The 24,299-nt window shown below is 29.6% G+C and overlaps 6 protein-coding genes across 6 annotated transcripts; 3 read left to right on the top strand and 3 right to left on the bottom strand.

Moving 5' to 3' along the window:
- Positions 1–682: 682 nt before the first annotated feature.
- Positions 683–6,787, top strand: PGO_131690 (protein kinase; the record flags this gene model as incomplete). The annotated part of the gene is made up of 1 exon (XM_028689685.1): positions 683–6,787. The coding sequence occupies one exon, from the start codon at positions 683–685 to the stop codon at positions 6,785–6,787; it is 6,105 nt and encodes a 2,034-aa protein (XP_028545486.1).
- Positions 6,788–8,171: 1,384 nt separating this feature from the next.
- PGO_131680 (ABC transporter) lies at positions 8,172–9,982 on the bottom strand (the record flags this gene model as incomplete). The annotated part of the gene is made up of 6 exons (XM_028689684.1): positions 8,172–8,197; positions 8,338–8,426; positions 8,639–8,785; positions 8,995–9,229; positions 9,441–9,540; positions 9,806–9,982. The coding sequence occupies 6 exons, from the start codon at positions 9,980–9,982 to the stop codon at positions 8,172–8,174; spliced, it is 774 nt and encodes a 257-aa protein (XP_028545485.1).
- Positions 9,983–10,919: 937 nt separating this feature from the next.
- Positions 10,920–12,113, top strand: PGO_131670 (queuine tRNA-ribosyltransferase; the record flags this gene model as incomplete). The annotated part of the gene is made up of 1 exon (XM_028689683.1): positions 10,920–12,113. The coding sequence occupies one exon, from the start codon at positions 10,920–10,922 to the stop codon at positions 12,111–12,113; it is 1,194 nt and encodes a 397-aa protein (XP_028545484.1).
- Positions 12,114–13,193: 1,080 nt separating this feature from the next.
- Positions 13,194–14,156, bottom strand: PGO_131660 (calmodulin; the record flags this gene model as incomplete). The annotated part of the gene is made up of 2 exons (XM_028689682.1): positions 13,194–13,564; positions 14,078–14,156. 2 exons carry the CDS (start codon positions 14,154–14,156, stop codon positions 13,194–13,196), a joined length of 450 nt encoding a protein of 149 aa, XP_028545483.1.
- A 3,756-nt stretch (positions 14,157–17,912) lies between these two features.
- PGO_131650 (Hsp70/Hsp90 organizing protein) lies at positions 17,913–19,604 on the top strand (the record flags this gene model as incomplete). The annotated part of the gene is made up of 1 exon (XM_028689681.1): positions 17,913–19,604. The coding sequence occupies one exon, from the start codon at positions 17,913–17,915 to the stop codon at positions 19,602–19,604; it is 1,692 nt and encodes a 563-aa protein (XP_028545482.1).
- A 1,187-nt stretch (positions 19,605–20,791) lies between these two features.
- On the bottom strand, positions 20,792–22,363 carry PGO_131640 (hypothetical protein, conserved; the record flags this gene model as incomplete). Its single annotated transcript, XM_028689680.1, has 4 exons — positions 20,792–21,411; positions 21,743–21,913; positions 22,059–22,103; positions 22,324–22,363. 4 exons carry the CDS (start codon positions 22,361–22,363, stop codon positions 20,792–20,794), a joined length of 876 nt encoding a protein of 291 aa, XP_028545481.1.
- Between the last annotated feature and the right edge of the window lie 1,936 nt (positions 22,364–24,299).

Here is a 24,299-nt window from a genome sequence, read left to right as displayed (position 1 = left end):
TTCACGTATGTATGCCATTCAAGTTTGCATATGTGCAGTTATTTTATTTTACCTTATTTTTTTTTTTTTTTTTTTCCTATATCTCCCCCTATCTTTTATTTTAATTTTTTCCCCAAATTTTCAAATTTACTACATGCATAGATGATCAAAACTTTTCAATATGCACATTGAGGAGAGATACATATACTCTCTTGACACGTACTCTACCCACCCACGAGCTGAAATTTTCTTACTCCATTTTCTTTTTGAACACTAATAGTCACTAGCTTCTGAAGAAGTCAACTTTTTTTTGAACGAAAAAAAAAAAAAAAAAAAAAAAAAAAAAAAAAAAAAAAAAAAAAAATAAAAAAAAAAAAAAAAAAAAAAAAAAAAAAAACACCGACCATGAACAAATAACGAAACAGAAGGATGAAAGGTTAGGTATAGGGAAGTACTATGATACACCAAGTTATGGTGAAACTGACCGTTGAAAGGTTCAGTATTAAGACAGAAACACAGCACAAGTAATCCAGTATTTAAAATGAACAAAGATGTTTACAGTGCTATAGATTTTCCCCACCCACCCCCATTTTTTAAAATCTGCCATTTTAAAAAAAAAAAAAAAAAAAAAAAAAAAAAATTACGCATCCTAAAAAAGACAAACAGATATAAAGCACATTATACCGTTGTGACAGAACTAAAAATGAGGGAAAATTTCGTGCCTCCCTGGGCCTTCTGCCCGAGGGATAATAATCAAAATAATGCCACTTTTGAAAAAGAATATATTTTAATGGACAAAAAGATGAAGCAAATATATTTTAATAAAAAAATAAAACAAAACAATATACATAAGCTGAGGAAAATTGTAAATTTTTTTTTAAAAACATATCTATTTAAAAGTGGAACAAGAATATATCATATGAAAAAGCATGTATATATAATTAGAATTATATACATAATTATTCATAAGAATAGGAATAATTTATCAAAAATTGTTTCATCCTTTTTAAATGGATTTATTCTTAAGTATCTTCAGTCGGTGTTTTCCCTTGTAAGCAACAAATTATTCATGAACAAGTGCAAAAAAGGGAAAATTTGTATACACAGGAATAATTTATTTCGACCTACCTATGCACCTTTAAGAAATTCCATGCAGTGTATGTTCATAAGGTCACACTTGATAAGTATATATAGCATTATTTATGCATACATGTCACATAAAGTTAGGAGGAGTCTATATACACTCCCTCCTTCGGATCAGCTTTATCAGAAACACGCTCCGTGTGATATTCACCCCCCCGATGCTGCCAATTGGAATAATTCTGACCATCCATCTGGTTACTCTCCCCCTGATTCTGACAATTGGAATATTTCTGACGACCCATCTGGTTACTCTCCCCTTTTGAACCTTCTCAAATTTTCCCCTGCTACACAACTCAAGAAGGAATTTCATAAAAAAAGAGAAAAACACGCACTTTTAAAAAATAAAAGCAGTCTTCATAAGTCTACGAGGAGTTATTCTTCATTTCGCCTTTTACTGCACCACGGAAGAACCACAAGACAGACACGAAGAGATTTTAGTTATACCCCCATCATTATTTGCAGGAAAAGATTTTTCTTTCAATGTAAAATTTTTTTTTGGCATGTAATATATTTTATAAAGGAAAACATACAAGACAACATTGTCAACTACAAGCCATCTAGAATGCTAATGACTCACTTCTTGTGTCTCCTCAGAAGAGAAATATTTAAAAGAAACCTGTCTAAAAAATTTACAATTATTATCTGTTCCTATATTTTAAAAAATATCAAAAAAATCGCATCTACACGCAAGAAAATGGTTAAGATATGTAAAAAAAATCATTCTGCTGATGATCATTCCATCCCATTTATTAAATCCAAGAGGAAAAATAAAAATTATTATTCTCACAATTTACAGGAACCTCATATGCGAAAATTTGGGACCGTATTAATAAGATCCATTTTAAGCACAAAGAGGGAAGTAATTTATTCTCATTCCGTCTGTATAAGTTGTAAAGATGATAACTCGAATAAACGGGTACTAATTTCATACTTTCACACACAAACTGTTATACGTAGAAATGATAAACAGAGTTCCATCTATATATCCAGTCCATTCAGTTCAAAAAGGAAAAATACAAAGGAAGAAGACAGCAAACTCAAAATGAAACTTCTTAAAAAATGCTCATTCTGCGAATGGGCAATGTACAATATTTTAAAAGGGAAGAAACAAACTATGAAACTTATATACGATGATAAAAAAAGGGAAAACACTTTTATCAATTTTTTGTTCAAAAAATTTCGACACACTGATTTGTTAAGTGCAGGGAAGAAGCCTGAACCTGCATTCATATACAATAAATTTATGATGAATCATATAATAATTTCTTACACAACTGGACACGGTCATATGTTAAAAAGATTTCTACATGAATTAAACAAATTTTCATATATTTTTCCCCATTTTAAAAGTCGAAAAAGGCAGCATTGCTATATCCCAAACGATCTTATAATTTATCTAATAAGCGAAAAAAAAAAATTTTTTAAATTTTGTGAAAAAGTTAAAAATATAATATTTTGTATCGAATGTGAACATTTTGAAATTATCACAAAACACATGATAACTCTCAACAAATTCACTTACACATATGGAGAGACCTTTATGAACATTTTGAATTTTCTTCAACGATCTGATGTGTTTTCTCAAAAAAGTTCTAATGTAGTAATATCATGTAGCGAACCGAGTCAGCTTAGGGGAAAGGATTACACTTGCGATATTAACAGATCCACCATCATTGATGCATCATCATACATAGACAACAGTGTCCATATCAAAATGCTCTTCACCTTTGTTTATATCTTTATGCATGTGTTTACATCGTATGTATATTTGTTTTTTTATGCCATTCGTAAGTATAAAAAAAATACTCGAAAAAGATACATACTGCTAAAAATTGTGCTTGTCAACACTTTTGGAATATCTCCTAAAGGGAAAAAACAGAATCACATTCCGATCGAGACAAGTGTCAAACTTCATTCCTTAAGAAACGGGGATATTGTACCTAAAGGTGAAAAAACATACTATAAAAATTTGTTTATTTCCCTTATGTATGGCATTGTGAAGAATGAGAAAATCACCAACTTTATTTTTATTTCATTTTTTAAAAACGAGTCCAACGTGGGGAATACAAAACGTGTCCTTATACACCTTCTTCTAACCATCTTAAGTATTATAAATAAAAGTCACGAAAAGGTGAAAAATTCCAACTTTAAAGAAAAAAAAAAAAAAAATGAAAGAAGAACAAAATATAATTTAAAAATCAATACACTAGTTCACCTAGTTGAGGAACAAATTTTATGCATCCTTTTAAAAAAATTTTTTTATTCACACTTTGAAGAATTTCTTATACATAATGAAGAACAAAAGAAGAATTCTCCAAATAAGAATCACTTCAAATGGGAAGAAAATGTTATTTACGAAATTTTGAACCAAGGGAGGAACAAACGAATTTGTCTTTACAAGTATTACAAGACATATTTACAATTTCTTAGGTATATTAAAAAGCGTACCATTTTGAAAGTGGAAAAAGCAGTACCTGTCCAGAAAAGGAACTTATATTTATTGCAATATGAGGAAAAAAAGTTTCTCAAAAAGGGTAAAGAAAATTCGTTACACTATTTTAAAGAGAAATTCAGAAAAGTGAAAAACGAATTTTACATCTACATGGGGAAAAAATATTTTCTATTCTTCACAATTTTGTTCTCTGCAAAAAAAAAAAAATTAAAAAGGGTTTACAGCTTTTTGATGTTATTTGTAAAAATTCTTTTTCTTCTATCGGAACAGAAAAACTTCATTTTGCAATTTTATTTTTACAAAATGAGAATTTTGGAATTCATGTTGCACATTCTTACTACTGCTGACAACAGCAAAGGTGAAAGGTGCTGCCATTTCTCTTCGCCTTTTTCAGAATCGAAAAAAACGTACAATAATGAGGTCAAGAATTCATTTCATTTAAAGGAAAAAAAGCATATCATAGGGGAGGAAGAAGAGGCAGGAAAAGGGGAAATCTTAGAAGCAGAACGTAACCAACTCGGACTTTGGAATTCCCAATTAGGAAGAAGCACAAATAACATTCAAAGCAATGAGGAGAGAAGACCATTTTTTATCCACCCAATTGTATTAAACCGCCTTCAGAATTATTCTCCAAATTGCCTAGTCCAAAAGAAGCCCATCATTTGGATGGAACATTCTGAAAAATTGTGCAGTGCTGCTTCTCCAAAAATATATCATCATATTCATCATAAATCATCACACAGAATAAACACAATTCCTTTTTCTTCATTTGAAAGAACAGAATCTCCCATGTCAAGTAGACATGTATGCATAGAAGAAGAAAAAAAAAAAAAGGCAAAAAGAAGGAAACAATTTGAAAATATTTACAAAAATACCGATTTTTCCATGTGGGTAATCCTCCTAATTTTTTCCCTTTGTACGTCGTATGATAAAAAAGATTTGAACTGTTTCTACTTCATTGAAAATTATTATGGTGATCATCAACAAGTGGTAGAGAAAATTCATAATTTTGTGTCGAAATATGACAGAAAAAACACATCCAAGCGTAACTATAAGACGAAGAGAAAGACATGTAGTTTTACAACACTTGTACACAAGTATATTCCCCTCAAGATGCTATTAAGTGCTGAGGAGATACCTATCATGAAAGTCTTGCAGCTTCATTTTAGTCAAATGAAGGGTAGGAGAAAAATTTTGCATCACTTAAAGAAACACGCACAGGGATTTAAAACACTGGAAATGCTATACAATCTCACTGTTATTAGCAGCATGAAAAATTTACATCTTTTGAGAAAAATAAATGAAGATGGAAATGGAAGCATTTACATGTGTTCGCACAAAATTTTTCCGGATAAACGTTTCATCATAAAATTAATAAACATACAGAAAGACATTAACGAAAATTACATTTTTAAAAATATATTTAATGAAATAAAATGTCTCTTAAAATTTCAATACATGAATAGAAGAATATGTCAAATGTATCAATACGGTGTTAAAAGAAATGATGATTGCAGAACCTTCACATATTATATTCTTATGAATTGTTATGATAACAATTTAAAAAATTTTATAAATTATCTACATGTAAATTATTTAATGAACAGAAAAAAAATTATGGATGATAAACCTTTTCTTTTTGACGACAAAGAGATGAAAAAAAATGTTTATTTATTTTTCAGAAAAAATAAAATTATAAAAAAATTAACAAATAAAATGTCTCACTGGAGAGGAGAAATAAAATATAAAAAATGGAAAAAATGGAATTTATCATTTTATGATAATATCCTGTACAAATGCATTCATCTAAGGACAATTCAGTTGCAGTACGTAACAACAGTTTTGAGAATATTTTCTCAAATTGTAAATGCACTTATGTGCTTACATAGAAACAGAATAATCCATTTTGACATTAACTCTAGTAACATTTTGATAAATTATGCTATATCTAATTCTTCACCATTATATGAAAAAAATCTTTTCTCCCAGTATACATGTCGTCAGATTGGATATCCCACGGAGGGCAACCGTATCTCCCAAATGCACTGTTTTCGGTCTCCCACCGCTTTTGTATCCACAATGGGTTGTCCAATCCATTCCCAAAAAAGAAGAAAAATGAAAAACGGAACGAAAGCTAGAAGAGAGGCAAATGGAATAAATCGGACGAACTCAGAAAAGGAGAAAAAAATGATAGACACAACAAAAAAAGCAAAATATATTAGAAGTAGCAGAAAAAAGGTGGTCAATCTGAAGGACATAAGAAATCATCTTCCAAATTGGAAAAATCACACACACTTTGTGGAAGGTAGAAAGATCCTCAGAACGGGACATGTTAACGATGTCCCACACATTGTCATTAGCGACTTTGGAGAATGTAAAACTTTTTTTAGTAATAAGGATTTTCTCTTTTTTCGGAAAAATAGGGGAAACGAACTGATGGCGGCTCCTGAACTGATGAAAAGGGGTACAGGTAAAACCACAAAGAAATGGAACAGCACCGATGAAAGGCTCATGGGAATAAATAGAACTATGGATGTAATAACAAATTGGACAGAGAAACCGCTTTTCCTAAAATTCGAAATCACCAATCCAGCGAGTTTTAAATTTTCTATTCGAATGGAAAACAGCCAAAACATTACCTGTTCGAAAAAAAAAAAGAACAAAGTAAATGCAGGAAAAAAGGGCATCTCCTACTGCACTATTCGAAAATTATCTTCCTTTCGATTTTGCAAACACATAGAAAAAATAAAAACACGACTAAAAAGGAAGTTAACAAAGGAACGAATATTTCAGAAAAGAAGAAGGGATATACAAAAAAGTGATGTATGGTTAATTGGTTTCTTACTTTTCGAAATGATTACAAATGAAACATTAACAAATGAATATAATTTTTTTTTGTACATAAAAATATGTGAAAGGAGATATCTACTGGATAAAATTGTTAAAAAAAAAATTGGTAAAAACATGAAGAAAATTCAAAATTTTTTTACTTTTTTCTTCCAATTCGATCCGAACAAGAGGAAAAGTCTTGAAGAAATATATGCACAGAGTAATCTTCTTTATCATTATTATGTTAAAAAGATGAAGAAACTTATTGAATTGTTAAAAAAACTTGTAGGGACATGTGTGAATAATAAATTTACAGACGTCATGATACCGGAAAACGACCAAGCCTACATACGCAATGGGTGTAATTATTGTTCCAATGTGTGAAGTGAATAATCGACCTTTCTTTTTTCAGAAAATGACAGAAGGGACAGGGTATGATTCACTTAACGAAGTCCAATTTCGTGCCCCTTCCGTTATAAAATTCCAGCACGGGAATAAAATTTCAACCAATGAAAAAAAAAAGTGCACATTTTGCACCGTTATGAAGAATGGACAATATGGAGAATTTCCTCTCAGGTTGAGTGACCCATCAGATGTTAAACATCACCCATTCGAAAATGTGCAAAATGTCAAAATGATATTAAAAGGGCTAGCCAAGCACAACATACTAAATGTAGGGAATATTTATTTCATTACTCTCATGGATAAAGATACAACCGAGTTTATCAATTTACCAAATTTTTGTGAAGACTCAATTTTTGTTTTTCCTCTCATTATGAATAATACGTTAATTTCTTTTTATAATCAGAGGAAGAGGCATATTACATATATTCCCACCTTGTATTTAAAAAAAATATTATTTTATAAGAGAAACAAAAATACAAAAAAACAATTTTACAAGCACCTTAATAAGCTATCTATGGGGGAATGCAATCATGTGTGCAGTAGTCATTTTTGTAAATTTAGCAAAATGAAGATTTATAAAAATAAGCTAAAAAATTTTGTTTATTTTATTTTTTTTTTTTTTTATGAATGTTCAGAAGAAAATTCATCAGCTAGCCAATTCCACGGATAAAAAAAAATAAAGGTTTTTTTTTATTTTGGGAATTGAAAAAAGTAAACACTGTTTTACTTCCATTCAGAAAATAAACACATATGCTTCTTACAATTTTTCAAACATTTTTTTATTTTTTTTTTTGTGTATCAATTTTAGAGTAAACCCAGTTGAGTTGTTCTTCTTTTTGCAAACAAGACGGTCTCAGTCTATATCTTTGTCAGAAATGGACATGGATTTACTGCGCGTAATTATGCGCAACATTATATAAATTTCACCTTTTTCACCATTACAACATTCTGGGCATGAAACCCTGGGCGATGAAAAGTTTCACACCTAAAGAAAAAAGCACAGGATGGATGTGTATTGATAGTTATAGTTGCATGTGTACAGTACTAAGCCAGTTCTTTAGGTTTCGTACTCATGCAATTTCTCATTCATCTTTGAATGGATGAAAATGGTAGTGAGAAACGGTATTTTTATATCCAACCGCTTCATTTGTGAAGTGTCCAATTATTCACTCAAACATAATGAATTAATTTTTTTTTTTTTTTATTTCTGCACTAATACCTAGTTATGCTTAACTTTCCTCATGGTACATAACATTAACCTGGGGATGTATTATGTGTTGTTTATCCATTCTAATTATCACTAAACGGTTTTTCCTCTTTTTAAGTTTTTTTTTTTTTTTTTTTTGTGAAGGAAATTCTATATTTAATTCGAATCATTTACTAATAAACCTGAGACCGTAAAAACAATGTTTTTTTTTTTTTTTTTTTTTTTTAAATTCATTTTTGTTACAAAAAATTTTTATACAATAAAAAGTGAACACATTTGGAAAAACACATACAATAATATCGCACAGCTCAAGGTAGCATACCATCCATGTTGTTAAGTTGTGCATTGTCCTTCGTCTCATTCATCATATGGTCGAAAATGTAATCGGCTAAAGAAGTGTAGTTGTTGGCGCTGCAACGGGTAGGGGGGACAAAGAAAATGGGTAAATATGAAAGTAGTGTAATTATAATATAATGTGCAGAATGGTTATTAATAGAAGATCTGGAATAACAAATAAATAAAGTCACCATTGTGACGCAATTCGAGAAAGAGCACACTTTGTTTTGCTTTTTTATTTACACAATTTCCACTCTCTTTCACCTCCTTTTATCTTGGGGTATTACCTCGTAATAGTGTGTATGTCTGAAAAAAAAGTAACTGTTCCTTTGGACAGGTATAAAATATGGCTACACCATTTTTCCATATAATCAAAAATGTGAGTTGAATAAATTATGATGGAGTTGTATTTTATACATTCCCTCTTTAAAAACCTGGATATTAGTGATATGAGTGAAGTACGGGGTGGATATAAAATGTGCGTTCGAATTTTCACGCATATCTAATACACCCATATACATACATCCCATTTATGGTGAAATGTCGATTGAGTGTTTGTGTGGGGGAGGGATATACATAAGTTGCTAAAGTCCATGCATACACTTGTAATCAAGTGTGATAGTGCAATGAGTGGAAAACCTACTCCAACAGAAGTTTCCGAGATATCAAATCTAACGATTCTGTTGCTTCGTCAAAAATGTAAACTTCCTTTCTCGTAATTAAATTTCCCAAAATTTGAATCTTTTTCTTTTCACCCTTTGAGACAGAGGATATAAGTTTGTCTTCGTTGATATCGAATAATTTCAGCAATTTCTGGTACCTTTTCGAATCTCTATACTGAGAAAAGAAATTCTTCACTGTGATGTTCATTGCGTAGTCTTGTAAAGCAAAGAGAAAGAAAAAAAAAAAAAAAAAAAAAATGAAACGTAACGTAATGTAACGTAAAATAAATTGATTATGGATATAGTTTACCTCATATTAACAAACTTATGAGACAAAAATACAACGTATAAAAAATGTCAATTTTTTAGGGATCTCTTTTGACATCCTTATAAAAAAAGTGACAAATGGGATATTCATTTTTAATACCATCACTCCACCACTCCCCTACGAATCCGATTCTACTTGACAGTGTAGTGTCATGAAATGCGGGTTTGTTGAATACCAAAATATCTTCCTCTTTTACAAGCTGAAGGATGTGAGAGTACGTGTTTAGGTAGACATTTGGTAAATGAACAAATGATACATCTGGCCAACGTTAATGCGTCCACATGTGCAAAAATATATATATATATATATAGATAGATATAGATATATTTATACACATGTTAAATGTAGTTATATACAGATGCATGTATGTGGGTATGTGTGTTAATCCTATTCCTCTATCCCCCAACCTCGTGCTACACAAATGTATGGCATGTCATTTTCACTCTTATCCAAAAAAATGCTACCTTTTTTCCTGCTATGATACTCAACAGAGTACTTTTTCCTGCACCATTTTTCCCGCAAACTACAATTCTCATACCTCGGCCAAATGACAAAGTTACATTTTCGAGTGCTGGTGTGCTCGTATTTTTTATTCGATTGTAATAATTATAACTTAAGTTTTTTATTACTATTTCGTTCATTGGGTGTGAAAAGGGGTATACAGAAAAAAAAAAAAAAAAAAAAAAAAAACATATTTTCTTGATGAAACTCCTTTTTTGATCATATGATATATATTCGTAGTTTATATGCATGGTATTACAACATGCACATAATCAGATCTGTTTATTATTATTTCTAATTAGTAATAATTGTTCAAGAGTTTTCGGAGCTCTTTTTTTTTTTTTTTCTATCCAATGTCGAAATTGAAGTAAAAATAGCAAGAAAAAGCAAAAAAAAAAAAAAAAAAAATGACATACTCTATTTATCTACTCACCATTACTTTACATTTTACTGCAATTTCTCCTATGCGCAGCACAAAATCATACAATTATGCTCAAGAACCACCCGCTCTCGTGCTGCAGGGACATAACACAGGGTATTTGATCTGATATGGAGAATACTTTACTCCCATTTCAACAATTTTGTTCTTGCAAATTGGTTCCATGGGTTTTATCTGGATATTGCAAAAGTATACTGTGGGAGGTAATATCATTGTTTCATATAGAATTATTGTTTTTTTTTTTTTCTTTTTATCCCTTGTTTTTTAAGAAATCAATTCTCCAATGTATCTACTGCGTTAGTGAATTATGCCCTCATTCAGCTGTGCTATTTTTTTTTTTTTTTTTACACATTTGTACGATAAATCTGGATGATTGTATATTATAATATGCTTATTGTTAGGAGTCATTTTTTTGATTTTGAAAAATTAATTCATGCATGTATAAGGACATAATAGCGAATGTTGTTTTTACTTCATCCAAGTTAGCGAAAATCTGATAAGTTGAATACATATAATATTTCAGGTGAGTGTCTATAACGTCTTAAATGAGTGCCTACAACGTTTCAGGTCGAATTCTCACATAAGGCATATAAAATCTCACTTCACCCAATTTTGTCGCAAATCGTAAAGTTCTCAAGATGAATGAAGAAGGGAAATATCGCTTAAACAAAATGAAGGACATCGAAACTCCAACTACTACTATACTGACGAATGACATACAACCTGAATATATAAATTTTGAGTTGCTGAGAAAGATAGAAAAAAAGTTTATTGTAAATTGTCCCCTATTTGAAGTATATAAAAATTTGGAAATATTTGAAAAAGCAAAAGAATATTATTCTAAAAACAGAAATAATGAAAATGTGACAAGAAACTACCTACACAACTTTGCCGATTTTGATAATAGCTATAGATATATGAATGTAAGAAATGTTTTGACAAATTCTTTTTCCCTAAATATTAATAAAAACATAACGATAAAACAGAATAATTGCACAATTGTATTTTCAATAGACGATTTTTCCAAATGTGTTGAAATTTTTGAGCCAGACATTTTTTGTATTCCATCAGAAGAAGTGAAAATAAATGAAGATGTTGGAAAAAAAAAAAAAATACGTATAATAACACTAATGAATGAATTTTTAAAAAAAATTAAAATGTTGAAAGATAAACAAATAATATGTGAATCTCTTTGCATTTTATCCGTCCCCTCAACAATTAATTTAAACAAAGATCTAATGGAAGAAACGTTAAATAAGTATAACTCTGTTATAGATGGGTATCTATTAAGTGGAATAGGCTACGAAGAATCAAATCAAGTGAGAACCAACCATTTAAAAAATGTTTTAAGTGTTCTACCAAGTAACAAATTGAAGCTTATTCAACTAAGTATAGGTTCCCCCATCGAAATTTTGCATTCCGTTTTTCATGGAATAGATATTATCGAATCAAATTTTCCGTACGAATTAGCAAGAAGTGGAAAGGCTATTAATATGGATATCAAAATGGAAACATCAGCAAGTGATGTAAGCAAAGTACACCACATTAATATCATAAATTTTAAAAATGAAGAAATTTTTATTATAGATTTAAATGACTCAAAATATAATATGGATTATTCCACTATAACTAATAATTCACCCAGAAATGAAAGCAGATCGTATATACATCATTTACTAAAGTGCCAAGAGCTAACGGCTAATGTTATATTAACGTATCACAATATTCACATATATAGTTTGTTTTTTCAAGAAATTCAAAATCAAATTAAAAATAATAATTTTTTGTGTTATATCAGTTGGTTCATTGAACATCATCAATTGAACTTGTAAAAAAGGACGAGCACTTATTTGTCTCCATATTACACAATTATTAACGAAGAGGAGTGGAACCATCGTGTAAAACATAGCACAGGATTATGTTCCCATGATTGAACGAGTAAAAATGGAAGAAAAAGAAAAAGGTATCGTCGTGTTGGACATTTACCTATGTACTCTACACCGCAAATGAATTTTTATTAAAAATTAGAAACATTTTCACTCGATGGGTGTACTACTCTTTTGAATTCCTTTCTTTATATCCTTACATGCACACCCCGCTTACACACACAAGCATACGTACATTTAAAACTTGCGCCGCTCGCATACAACTTTAGTTACATATTCCACTATTTGTTACACATTTCTTCATTTCGAATGATTTCGACACGTTAACAAATTTGTTCAAATTAAATTTGTGCTTTTGTCTTATTTTATTTTATTTTTTTTTTTTTGCTATTATTTGTTTTACTTTGTCTTGCTTTATTTTTATTTAAAATAACATTTTGGTTAATTAGTTTTAATTTTCCAGCTTTTAATAGCACAATAGAGAATAAATAAAAATATGGAACATTATATCTAAAGCGCGCATATGCAACTCGACCTAAAAGGTTACATTCGATTGATAATCTTAGTGAGCGGCATGTCGATTAAAACCTTCCTTGGGAAGAGTTGCAAAGAATTTTTTTTTTTTTTTTTCTGCAAAGTATTTGGTTACGAAGGAAAACAACAACATGCAACATGTTTTAATTTTCCTCCGTGTGCACATTTATGTGGTATTCTCCACATTTTTCTTTCGAATGAATATTAAGGTTAATTTCTGGTAAAACAAAATATAGGTTTTCTTATGGTTAAAATGGAAAGAAAAATTTTAGTAAGTGAAAATGTAGGCGAAGGAGCGCCCCAATTCGCATGATTTACACACATATACACATTTACGGGTTTGTATCTAGCAGCATATAAACATGCGAATATACGTACGAATATAGATATGAGAATAAAAAGGTACATAATTGTAGGCGTTTATAAACACCTTTTGCAAAGATACGGGATTACATTAGTCTCTATGTTGAAATTCCGCAAGGGATAACAAAATTACTTGGCTATCATCATTTTAACAAACTCCTCATAATTAATTTGACCGTCTCCGTCTATGTCTGCCTCCCGTATCATTTCATCCACTTCCTCATTAGTTAACTTTTCACCCAAATTGGTCATTACGTGTCTTAGTTCATCTGCACTTATATATCCATCGCCGTCTCGATCGAAAACTCTAAATGCTTCAATGAGCTCCTCTTCAGTATCAGTATCCTTCATTTTTCTCGCCATCAATGTTAAAAATTCAGGGAAATCGATTGTTCCATTACCATCTGTGTCTATTTCGTTTATCATGTCTTGCAACTCTGCTTCAGTTGGGTTTTGTCCCAGTGATCTCATGACAGTCCCCAATTCTTTCGTTGTTATAGCTATTTGGAAGAGAGAAAAAAAAAAAAAAAAAAAAAATATATGTACATATATATATATATATATATCTACATATATATATGAACAGTTAGATGATTTTTTTTTTTCTATTTTGGCTAACTGGGTAATGTTTTGAAATAGCTAGCGTACTCAAGTTCTTTATTTTATTATATTTTTTTTTTTTTTTTTTAATCTTTGAATAAAAGTTTATTAATAGTTCATAATTATTTTATCCATTCTGATAAATAATTAAAATGGTTTTATGAACTATTCTTGCGCATGCATGTATGCAACACCTATCATGTGTTATTATGCGAATGTCTTATGCGCTTTTCAGTGTGGATGAATGCGAAATTTGTAAGTTGGTTAATAGGCAGTAAAAATGTCTACGTGCCCTTTTACACTTTCACACTTTAGCCTTTTTTTCATTTTAGCCTCTTTTCATTTTAGCCTCTCTTCATTTTAGCCCTTTCTCATTTTAGCCTTTTCTCATTTTAGTATATTTCTCGTTTTACTTCCATCGCCATCCTTGTCAAACAAGCTGAAGGCTTCCTTGAATTCAGAGATCTGCTCTTCCGTTAGCTTGTCTGCCATTGCGCTATTCGGTTAAACAAATAATTTCCAGCAGAAATTTTCTGCCCTTTGTTCCTTTTCTTTCTTTTAGTTGAAATGTAATGCATGTAAACCGTATGCAAAATCTTTTTATTTTTCCAAAAGTTGGTTTTTCTATTTTCGTCCTTTTATATGTAGTTTCCGATAAGGTATACTGTATTTTTTTTTTTTTTTTTTTTTTTTTTTTTTTTTTTTTTTTTTTTAAGTATAAAGTTGTACGAAAATCATCAGTGTAAATAAAAAAAAAAAAGAAAAAGAAAAGGTAAAAATATATCTGTGAAAAATGGAACGAACACAAAAAAAGGTTTAATAAGTAACATGTACAAATGTGTAATGAATGTTTTATATACATATATATATATATATATATATATATATATATATGTATATATACACATAAATGTGTGTCCCCCTTTCATTGAGGTAAAAGCGAAACATTTAAGCCCACATTTTTTGTTTTTAATGAAAATTTTCTTTGTGCACATTTGAAAATTCCCCTAATAAGAATTACCCCTTTGCCACCCTCCCCACTTTTTTTTTTTTTTTTTTTTTTTTTTTCTTCCGCAAACTATGCGCTTCGAGAAATTTATCGTTTGTTATTAGCGGAACAAAATAGGATTTATTTTTCCTTTTGGAAATTCCCTTTTTTTTTTTTATTTTTTTTTTTTTTTTGAGAGTAAAATTTAAGTGAGGTTTTAATCTTTCTTTTAAAAATTATTGTTGAAAAAGGATTTTTTCCGACCTTGCGTTTATGCTATACAGGAATTCCCATGATAATAAGAGCTGCGAATTTCTGTATTTGTTATAATATATTTGACATAAAATTTGAGAGTTCTGCTACATAAGATTATTTTGTAGCATAACGATTTTGACACATTTTTATCTTTTCCTTGTGCGACGATATTTGTGTTTCAACGCACGGTTAACATGTGTGACATATTTTACTCCCCTACATGTTTACTACTGTGTTCTGTGTCATGATTACATGTCCATTTATTTGCCATGTTATGCATTTTTATTTCGGGCCCTTCCTCATTTAACACATTCATGACAGGGTCATTCAAAGGCCCAGGTTTTTAAAATACAAAGACCAAAAAGGGATTATCCACCAAAATGTGAAGTGTTGGAAATATCTTACGAACAGAAATATGTGCCGTGAAAAGAGCTTCTTACAAAGTGTGATGAACAACGAAAATGGAAAAATAAATAAATATACAAATATATAATCAAATTATAAATGAATGCATAATTAAATATGTAAATGAATAAAAGGATAATAAAAACAGGTGGCCCCTCCTTTTAAACAGTTTCTTTTCCTTTTTAAAAATTTGCGAAATACACATTAACCAAAAGGACTTTAGGAACTTTGAATGCTTCACTGTTAAACACATTGTACTTTGGAAAAATTGGAGAAAAATGCTCTTTCGTTCCTTTAAATTTTGAGAAACATTTCACATTTATTTTTGCCCCTCATTTCCACATGAAATTTTTCCCTTTGACAAGAGTAGAGTAGTAATTTATGGGTACATTTTTTAGCACGCGTTTGAACGCATTATAACAAGTGAAAATAAATTTGTACTTGTTCGAAATGTAGACCTATTTTGTTTTCACGAAAAAAAAAAAAAAAATGATGATGATGGTAATGATGCTGGTGGTGATGATGATGATAGATTGGTGGATGAATCTGTAAAAGAAATCATTTTTTTTTTTTTTTCTAATTAGCATTTTTCCAAAGTGACACTTTTCATTTTGTATAATAGCTAGAAATATGTTTCTTATCTCACGTATTCGCAGATTTTCATATGAAAAACAAAATTTGTGGCATGTGTCATTCGTCTGAAGTAGAGAGCGGAGGGAGCCACTAATCCTGAATGTAACGTCGTCCATAAAGGCAAAGATGGAAACATAACAAATGTACGCATGCGTAAACATATATATGTACATTTTTACATCTTTTCTAACCCCACTGGATTTTTACCCTTGCGTATGTTGTTCCAACATTTAATGTTCTCAACATAATGAGCTTCTTTTCAAAGTATAATGGAAAATAACTATAACTGCTCTCATGATGTTGTAAATACATAATGCAACAGTCATTAATGTGCAACTTCAGTAACTCAGTGATAAAAAAAAAAAAAAAAATAAATAAATAAATCCAATATGCAAGCCCATATATACAAGTACGTACAATGTATGCAAATATTACAGAATCCATAACTGTAATAAGTTTTTTAAAAGCTTTAAAAAAAAAAAAAAAAAAAAACTAAAAAAAAAAATATTCCATGAATATTACATATTAGGTATTACATATTATATGTTATATATGTATGGCACAAAATAATATGAAGTTTACAAAAAGGTCTTGTACAAATTTCATAAGTACTTTTATGGGAATAACTCTCTTCATGGTGATTATACGAATTATAAATTTGCAAAGCGGTGTGATCCCCTACCACATATAATAACCTACACCCCCTTTAGAAGTTCACTTAAAAGGGAACAATATTATGTATGGAACTTAAAAATATTGTAATGAAAAAAAAAAAAAAAAAAAAAAAAAAAAAAATTATATTACGGGTCATTGAAAATTATGTGTTAATAAATAAAACACACATATATATATATATATATATATATATATATATATATATATATATATATATATATATATATATATATATAATATTAGCCTCCTAGGCATGCTGCATGTAAGGGAGAAAATTAAACATGGCTGGGAGATGCTCCGAATAAGAATAAAAGGAAGAGGAAATATTTTTTTCAGTGAGTCGTCTGCCATTCATACTCACAAGAGAAAATGCATGCATGTCCATATATAGCATATTAAATATATATAATAAATGTATCACATCGTATGTATTATATATATTTATAACATACGCGTACTTATTTACACTGATATGAGATGCTATAATGTTTAATATACCAACTTTTTCATATCTACATAATCCATATATGAGCATAACCACTTACGCAGGAAGGAGGGAGCATATTTGAGGAAAATGTACATAGAAGCAACATAATTTAAAAATTATATCTGTGTATCTCAATCCAAAACAAGTCATACTGGTACTTAAAAAAAAATAATAATAGTAAAATAAATAAAAATAACAATAAAATGTGTTTATAAAAATTTTGTAATAACGCATGTTCCAAGTAAAAAAAAAAAAAAAAAAAACATTCAATTCACACCCAAATTCACCTTTGGAAATCACGAATTTTAATAATATAAATAAACAGCTGATAAAAATTAATATAAAAAAAAAAAAAAAAAAAGCGCCATCATTGTAGAAGTATATAACGGATAAATGGGCTTCATAAATAAGAATCTTTTCATGCATATATTTCACGCCAAATTAAGAGAACAACTTTGATCTAAACCAAACATTTAATCAAAACATATCTACACGGCAGTAAAAACATTTTACAAATAAAAAAAAAAAAAAAAAAAATTTAGTGCAGAATTAGTAGAAGCCTTATGTGAGCATTTTCACCATATTCGAAATAAAGAAGGAACATATATATATATACATACATACATACACACATGTTACCCCGTTTTGTCGCGCATACCTGGGTGTGTATATGCATAAACATATAAATATATTTATATTCTAGTAGTTATTAAGGTACAATTACACGACACATATATTTGCCTGCAAATAGTGCTTAACGCTTGTTCACCTGTACACCCCTGCTGAGACCTTGAACGTACGAAAAATGATAAACAAAGAAGAGGCTTTGAGGTTAAAGGAATTAGGTAACAAGTGTTTTCAAGAAGGAAAATTTGAAGAAGCTGTTAATCATTTCACGAATGCAATTAAAAATGATCCACAAGATCATGTTTTGTATTCCAATTTGTCTGGGGCATTTGCAAGTTTAGGGAGATTCTATGAAGCATTAGAAAATGCAAATAAATGCATAAGTTTAAAAAAGGATTGGCCAAAGGGATACATAAGAAAAGGTTGCGCAGAACATGGATTAAGACAACTTGACAATTCAGAAAAAACCTATCTAGAAGGACTTAAAATAGATCCAAATAATAAATCATTAAAAGATGCATTAGAAAATGTGAGAAAAGAAAAATTAGCAGAAAATATGGAATATATTAATCACATAAACACCATTATTGAAAATGACAGAAATTTAAAATCTTATAAAGAAGAAAATGAAAATTATCCAAATGAACTTTTAAATACTATAAAAGCTATTAATGCTAACCCTATGAACATTCGATTCATATTATCTTCCTGTAACAGAAAAATAAGTGAAGGAGTAGAAAAATTTTTTGGATTAAAATTTAATGAAGATTCTACAAATGACGAAGAAAGAGAAAGGGAAAGACAGAGAAAAATAGAAGAAGAAAAAATAAAAAAAAAAAAACAGGAAGAAAAAGAAGAAGAAGAAAGAAGAAAAAAAAATAGATCACCAGAAGAAATACTAGGGGATGAACATAAACAGAAAGGAAATGAATTTTATAAACAAAAAAAATTTGAAGAGGCATTGAAAGAATATGATGAAGCTATTAAAGCAAATCCAAAAGATATTATGTACTATTATAACAAGGCAGCTGTATATATGGAAATGAAAATATTCGAAAAATCCATTGAGACATGTCTATACGCAATAGAAAATAGATATGATTTTAAAGCTGATTTTGCACAGGTAGCAAAGGTGTATAACAGATTAGCCATTAGTTATGCCAATATAAAAAATTATGATAAAGCTATCGAAGCATATAGAAAATCATTAGTAGAAGACAACAATAGAGCTACTAGAAATGCCCTAAAAGAATTAGAAAGAAAAAAAGAAAAAGAAGAAAGAGAAGCATATATTGATCCAGCAAAGGCTGAAGAACATAAGAATAAAGGTAATGAATATTTTAAAAATAATGATTTTCCAAATGCTAAAAAGGAATATGACGAAGCTATTAGAAGAAATCCAAATGATGCCAAATTATATTCGAACAGAGCTGCAGCGTTAACGAAACTGATAGAATATCCATCAGCATTAGAAGATGTTATGAAAGCCCTTGAACTGGATCCTAATTTTGTAAAGGCATATAGCAGAAAAGGAAATTTACACTTTTTTATGAAAGATTATTACAAAGCTTTGCAAGCGTACAATAAAGGGTTAGAGTTAGATCCTAATAATAAAGAATGCTTAGAGGGATATCAAAGATGTGCATACAAAATTGACGAAATGTCAAAGTCAGAAAAGGTTGATGAAGAGCAATTCAAAAAATCCATGTCTGATCCAGAAATTCAACAAATCATTTCTGATCCCCAGTTTCAAATAATTTTGCAAAGACTCAATGAAAATCCAAATTCCATATCGGAGTACATAAAGGATCCAAAAATTTTCAATGGCTTACAAAAACTTATTGCTGCAGGAATATTGAAAGTTCGATAGAGGGGGAATACCCTTACTACTTTGCTTAAAAAAGTATTTGTGTTATACATGCATAGATAATCCATGCTACTATACTATAATATGAGTTAAAAAAAAAAAAAAAAAGGCTAATTTTATATTCATGAAATGCACCTTGTATGATATCGTTTGAGCACACTTTATTTCTTTTTTTTTTTTTCTTCCTCATTTTTTTTCTTTTTAAATTCGATCTCCTTTTTATACTTACATGAAAAAGTAATAATTCCTCTTCTCCATGCTCGCCCCCCATTAATTGTAGCAGTCCCATGTTTGAGAAGTTTTTTTTTCCCCTCTAATTAAACCTTCTTCCATACAAAAAAAAAAAAAAAAAAAAAAAAAATTAACAAATACGAACGTAGAAAAACAAAATAAAATAAACTTCTAATTGACACATGATTAGACACAAAAATATTTTATCACAATTCTGGTGTACATTCAAACGGGGTTCTTTCGCTTGTAGCACGTTTGACAATTTTCTTTATTCAATCATTTTATCATAATTTAAGAGGCGTAGTAGTAGAACATGCCCATTTGTAGCATTCCTACGATAACAGCTTAGTTTAACATAACCTTCTCATGCAGTGTATTTAATTTACTCTATTTTTCCTTTTTTCATGTTGAACAAAAAGTCAACTGAGTAAATGTCAGGCGCATGTGGAGAGAAGGTTTTTCAGATGAATTTAAAAAGGACCGTATTTTTCGTATGACAGAGAAGTAGAAAAAAGGAAGAAATAGAGAGAAGGGGAAAAATAAAAAAATAAAAAATTGCCCTGTTTTTTTTTTCTATTTTTTTTTTTTTTTTGCGCCCCAAAAGTTCTCAACAACTGGACAAAATAACTTTCTCACATTTGGGGAAAACTTCAATTTGCTGCACCAAAAATACATGTGCTTCTTTTTATTCTTTTTCTTCGAATCATTTTTAATTTTTACGTTTAATTATTTATTTTTGTGAACAAACACACATAGTTTGAGGCACACCTATGTAGGTTGGTCCATACTCCATTTGGAGAAAACATAGCACATGTAAAACATGTACACACGTGTGCAGACACACGTACATAAGGGGAGGATAAAAAGAAAAAGGAAGTGGGGAAGGTATGTCATTTTGTTTTATTTTATTAAGTTTTCTTCGCTCTTATTTGCTTTGTTCCTCCCTTTTTTTTCCATGCTCAAAAACAAACAATCACAATAAGGAACATAAAAATGTAAGACAAGTAAAAATAACGCGAAGAGTTTTTGGGGTTACAAAACAAATCGGAGTTCTGTATAGACATATCTACTTGGTTACTACATAACACGTAATTTCGCTTTTTTTCCTTGTAATCTATTAATTGAAGGGGATCACATGTGCATGCCCATGGGTAATCTGTATTACGAGCACCAAAAATCATATAAAAAGATCCCAAGTTACCTACTTCGAAATGTTCACTAGAATTTTCTTTACCTCCCAAGAACATATTTCTTTTTGTTAAACTGAGGGATGATGATAATTGCATATATGAATTTGGATTTTTATTTTTTGTTATTTCGGCTTTTTTTTCTTCCTTATTTGTGCTTTCACTACCATTTCCATCACCATCAATTTTTATTCTTTGATGTATTTTCTGGTCTTGTTCAGAAAATATGTTACTTACATTATTATAGTTGAATATTCCTACAAAGGACATAATTTTTTCAACAAAACTTTTTGAATTTTCGCCTTTTTCATTTAAATTTTGTTCGTTCGTTTTTATATCCCTGGGAACATCACTTGATTTACCATTTCTGGTATTGCTATTTTTTTGGAATTCTGAGTAGTAATGAGGGAGAGGCCAAAAAAAAGAAAAAAAAAATTAAAGAATGGTAAAACATATTTGCGAAGATATCATGGAAACAGTAGCCATATCAGAAATTTGTACATGAAATGCATATCACATTTCCCATTTCGAAAATGAGTTGTGTGCACATGTTAGGGTAAAAATATCATTAATTATTAATATTTTTTTTTTTTTTTTTTTTTTTGCAGAGAGGTTTGACCAGTAGTAATTATGTTCTTCCACATGCATTTATATAAAATCTCCTCTTCAATTGTGTGTATACACCCGAATTCGAACTAACTCTTGCATACACTTTCTTTTTACCTGTTGTTGATTTTGAATCGTATGAGATATAATCACTTGCTATGCAGTGGTATCGTTTGTATATGTCTGCATGTGTCGTGTCCTTCTTCACAAAGTCGTTCAGAATATCCAATTCTAGTTTTTTAATTTCTTTTAGTTTTTTTATCGCTTCCTCAGAAACGCCAATTGTGTCTGTAAAGGGTTCAAGTGAAATGAAGGACGAAGGGGGAGCATGATTGTTTGCATCATAAGTGTGTACATCATAAGCACGTATGTCTTGTTTACACATGCGTGCGCAACCCTTTTCATGTGAGACAAGTGCAAATTTAATACAAACCTTCATTATTTATTGTACTCCTGCTTTGAGATCCTCTTAAATTACCTACAAAAGTTGCAACAAGAATGATGGTTATGGTTACCCATCTACTTTAGATTTAAGAGTATGCATTCAGGAGCTTGAAATATTTTTTACACATTCACATATGCAAAATTTCGCATCCAAACGAGGGTTTTTAAAATATCTAAACAAAAATAAAGACACATACACACATCTGTTCACAATACTCTCTCATTTTTTTTTCCCAAACCTTATTTGTTCTTACCAAAAATTAAACAATTTAGTAGTAAAAGGTATAAATTCATTTTCAAAAAATAACTGCTGCGGTAACATTTCACTTCGCAATAATTTGTCGATATTTTTTTTTTTTTTTTTTTTTTTTTTTACGTGCTTTTTTTTTCTTTCATATTTTAAAAAAAACTTTGCACAAATATTTAAATATATTTCATTTAGTTTTTTTGTTTCAAATAGTTCCGTGGAGAGAAATGGTTGAGACAAAATGAGATCATAAGTGATCGTGATTGCAATATTCAAGAGAGAACTTAAGTTCAGCTGTGGGATTCACATGAAGACATCAGATTTGAACTTCAAATGTGAATGCAAATATGTATGTGTTGAAAAGTAATAGACATAACGCAAGCAACAACCACGGTTACAATTCTTTTCTCTCACAACCTTTAATATGAGAGGAAAAAAAAAAAAAAAAAAAAAAAAAAATTCAATTAAAAATTTACATTTAAAAAAAAAAAAAAAAAAAAAACAAGTAAAAATTGTATACAATGTTGTGCTGAAATTTATGATAAAAAAGTGTACAAAATGTGTAAAAAAAATGCGTAAAAAATGCGCAAAGAAAGATAAACATCTGGATACATCTATGCGTTTATATATATTTGCATTTGTGAATGTACAAACAATTACGAAGTGTATAAAAAAAAAAAAAATTAATAATAATAACAATAGTGACAATAATGATAATAAAAATGGCAAGTTAAAACATGTATGACAACAGAACAATTCTTCACTTTGTTAAATTTTAAAATGTTAAAGTTGGCGTAGTTAAAATGTAAAAATTTTAAGAACACTTGAAAAAAATTTTAACTTACCCCACGGAACTGCTTAAATTTGACATATCACCAGAGAAAAAAAAAATTTGTTCACCCAATTTAGCTGTTTTTTTAAAATTATTCCTGACAATCAAAAAAGAAAAATTTTTTACTATGCAAATCTGTTCGTAATGCGTTGGAATATAACCAAGATGTTGCACATGCATGGATATATATATATATATATATATATACATATATATATGCTTCACATTTGGTATATATCTTCTTTCTCCTTCTAACGGCACACTTTTGCGTTCGATAACCCTGCTGTCATAAAGAAAAAATGCATGTATATGTATACGTATATGCACATGAATGTGTACTCACATGTGCAGATATATTTAGGACAAACATTAACCCTACTTGATCAAACGGAAAAAAACTATTTTTATTTTTAAGTGGAATTTATTTTAAAAAAAAAATATTTGTAGAGTTACTTATTTCCCTTCAAATTAAACATAAATCATTCGTAAAGTTGAAATTGTTTATTTACACTTGGAAGTGGTGGAGACGGGGGACAAAATGAAATACCCAACAAGTTTTTCCTCTTTTTTCCCCTTTTCTCTTTTATTTTTTTTGTAAATTAAAGAATTTAAAAAGGGTACAAAAAAATGACAACTCTTTTATTCAACAAATGTGTACATTTAACAAACAAATATTTATACTTGATTGATGTTAACTTGTTGCAGAACGAGGTAGACGCACAATGTCATGTAAATGTGCTACTCCTCCTGTAAGCTCATACAGATGAACAAAGTGTGGGGAATAAAGGATAAGGTTAAGAAAACGAATTATTCCGAGTGCAGGAAAAAAAAAAAAAAAAAAAAAAAAAAAAAAAAAAAAACACTGTGAAATATGCACAAGCTATAATTGTATATTAACTTTTTCAAAAACAACAAAATTAAAGAAAAGTTTTCAGCCAACATTTTAATAAATACTTTATATCTACAGAAAAATTAGCGAAAAATTGTATGTGTTTTCTCCTTTTTAAAAATTTTGACCTCTTCACCAGCTCGTGTGCAGACAAATCTCCCAATATAATTTCCACCACTCCCCCTTTTGCTTGAAGGAGTGGAATTTTTTCTAAGGACTTATTTCATAGTTTCAGGACTTAAATGGGGAGTGGGATACATAC

This window comes from Plasmodium gonderi, assembly GCF_002157705.1.
Source record: "Plasmodium gonderi DNA, contig: Chr13, whole genome shotgun sequence".
NCBI classification, from domain to species: domain Eukaryota; phylum Apicomplexa; class Aconoidasida; order Haemosporida; family Plasmodiidae; genus Plasmodium; species Plasmodium gonderi.
This window is presented reverse-complemented; position numbering and strand designations above follow the sequence as displayed.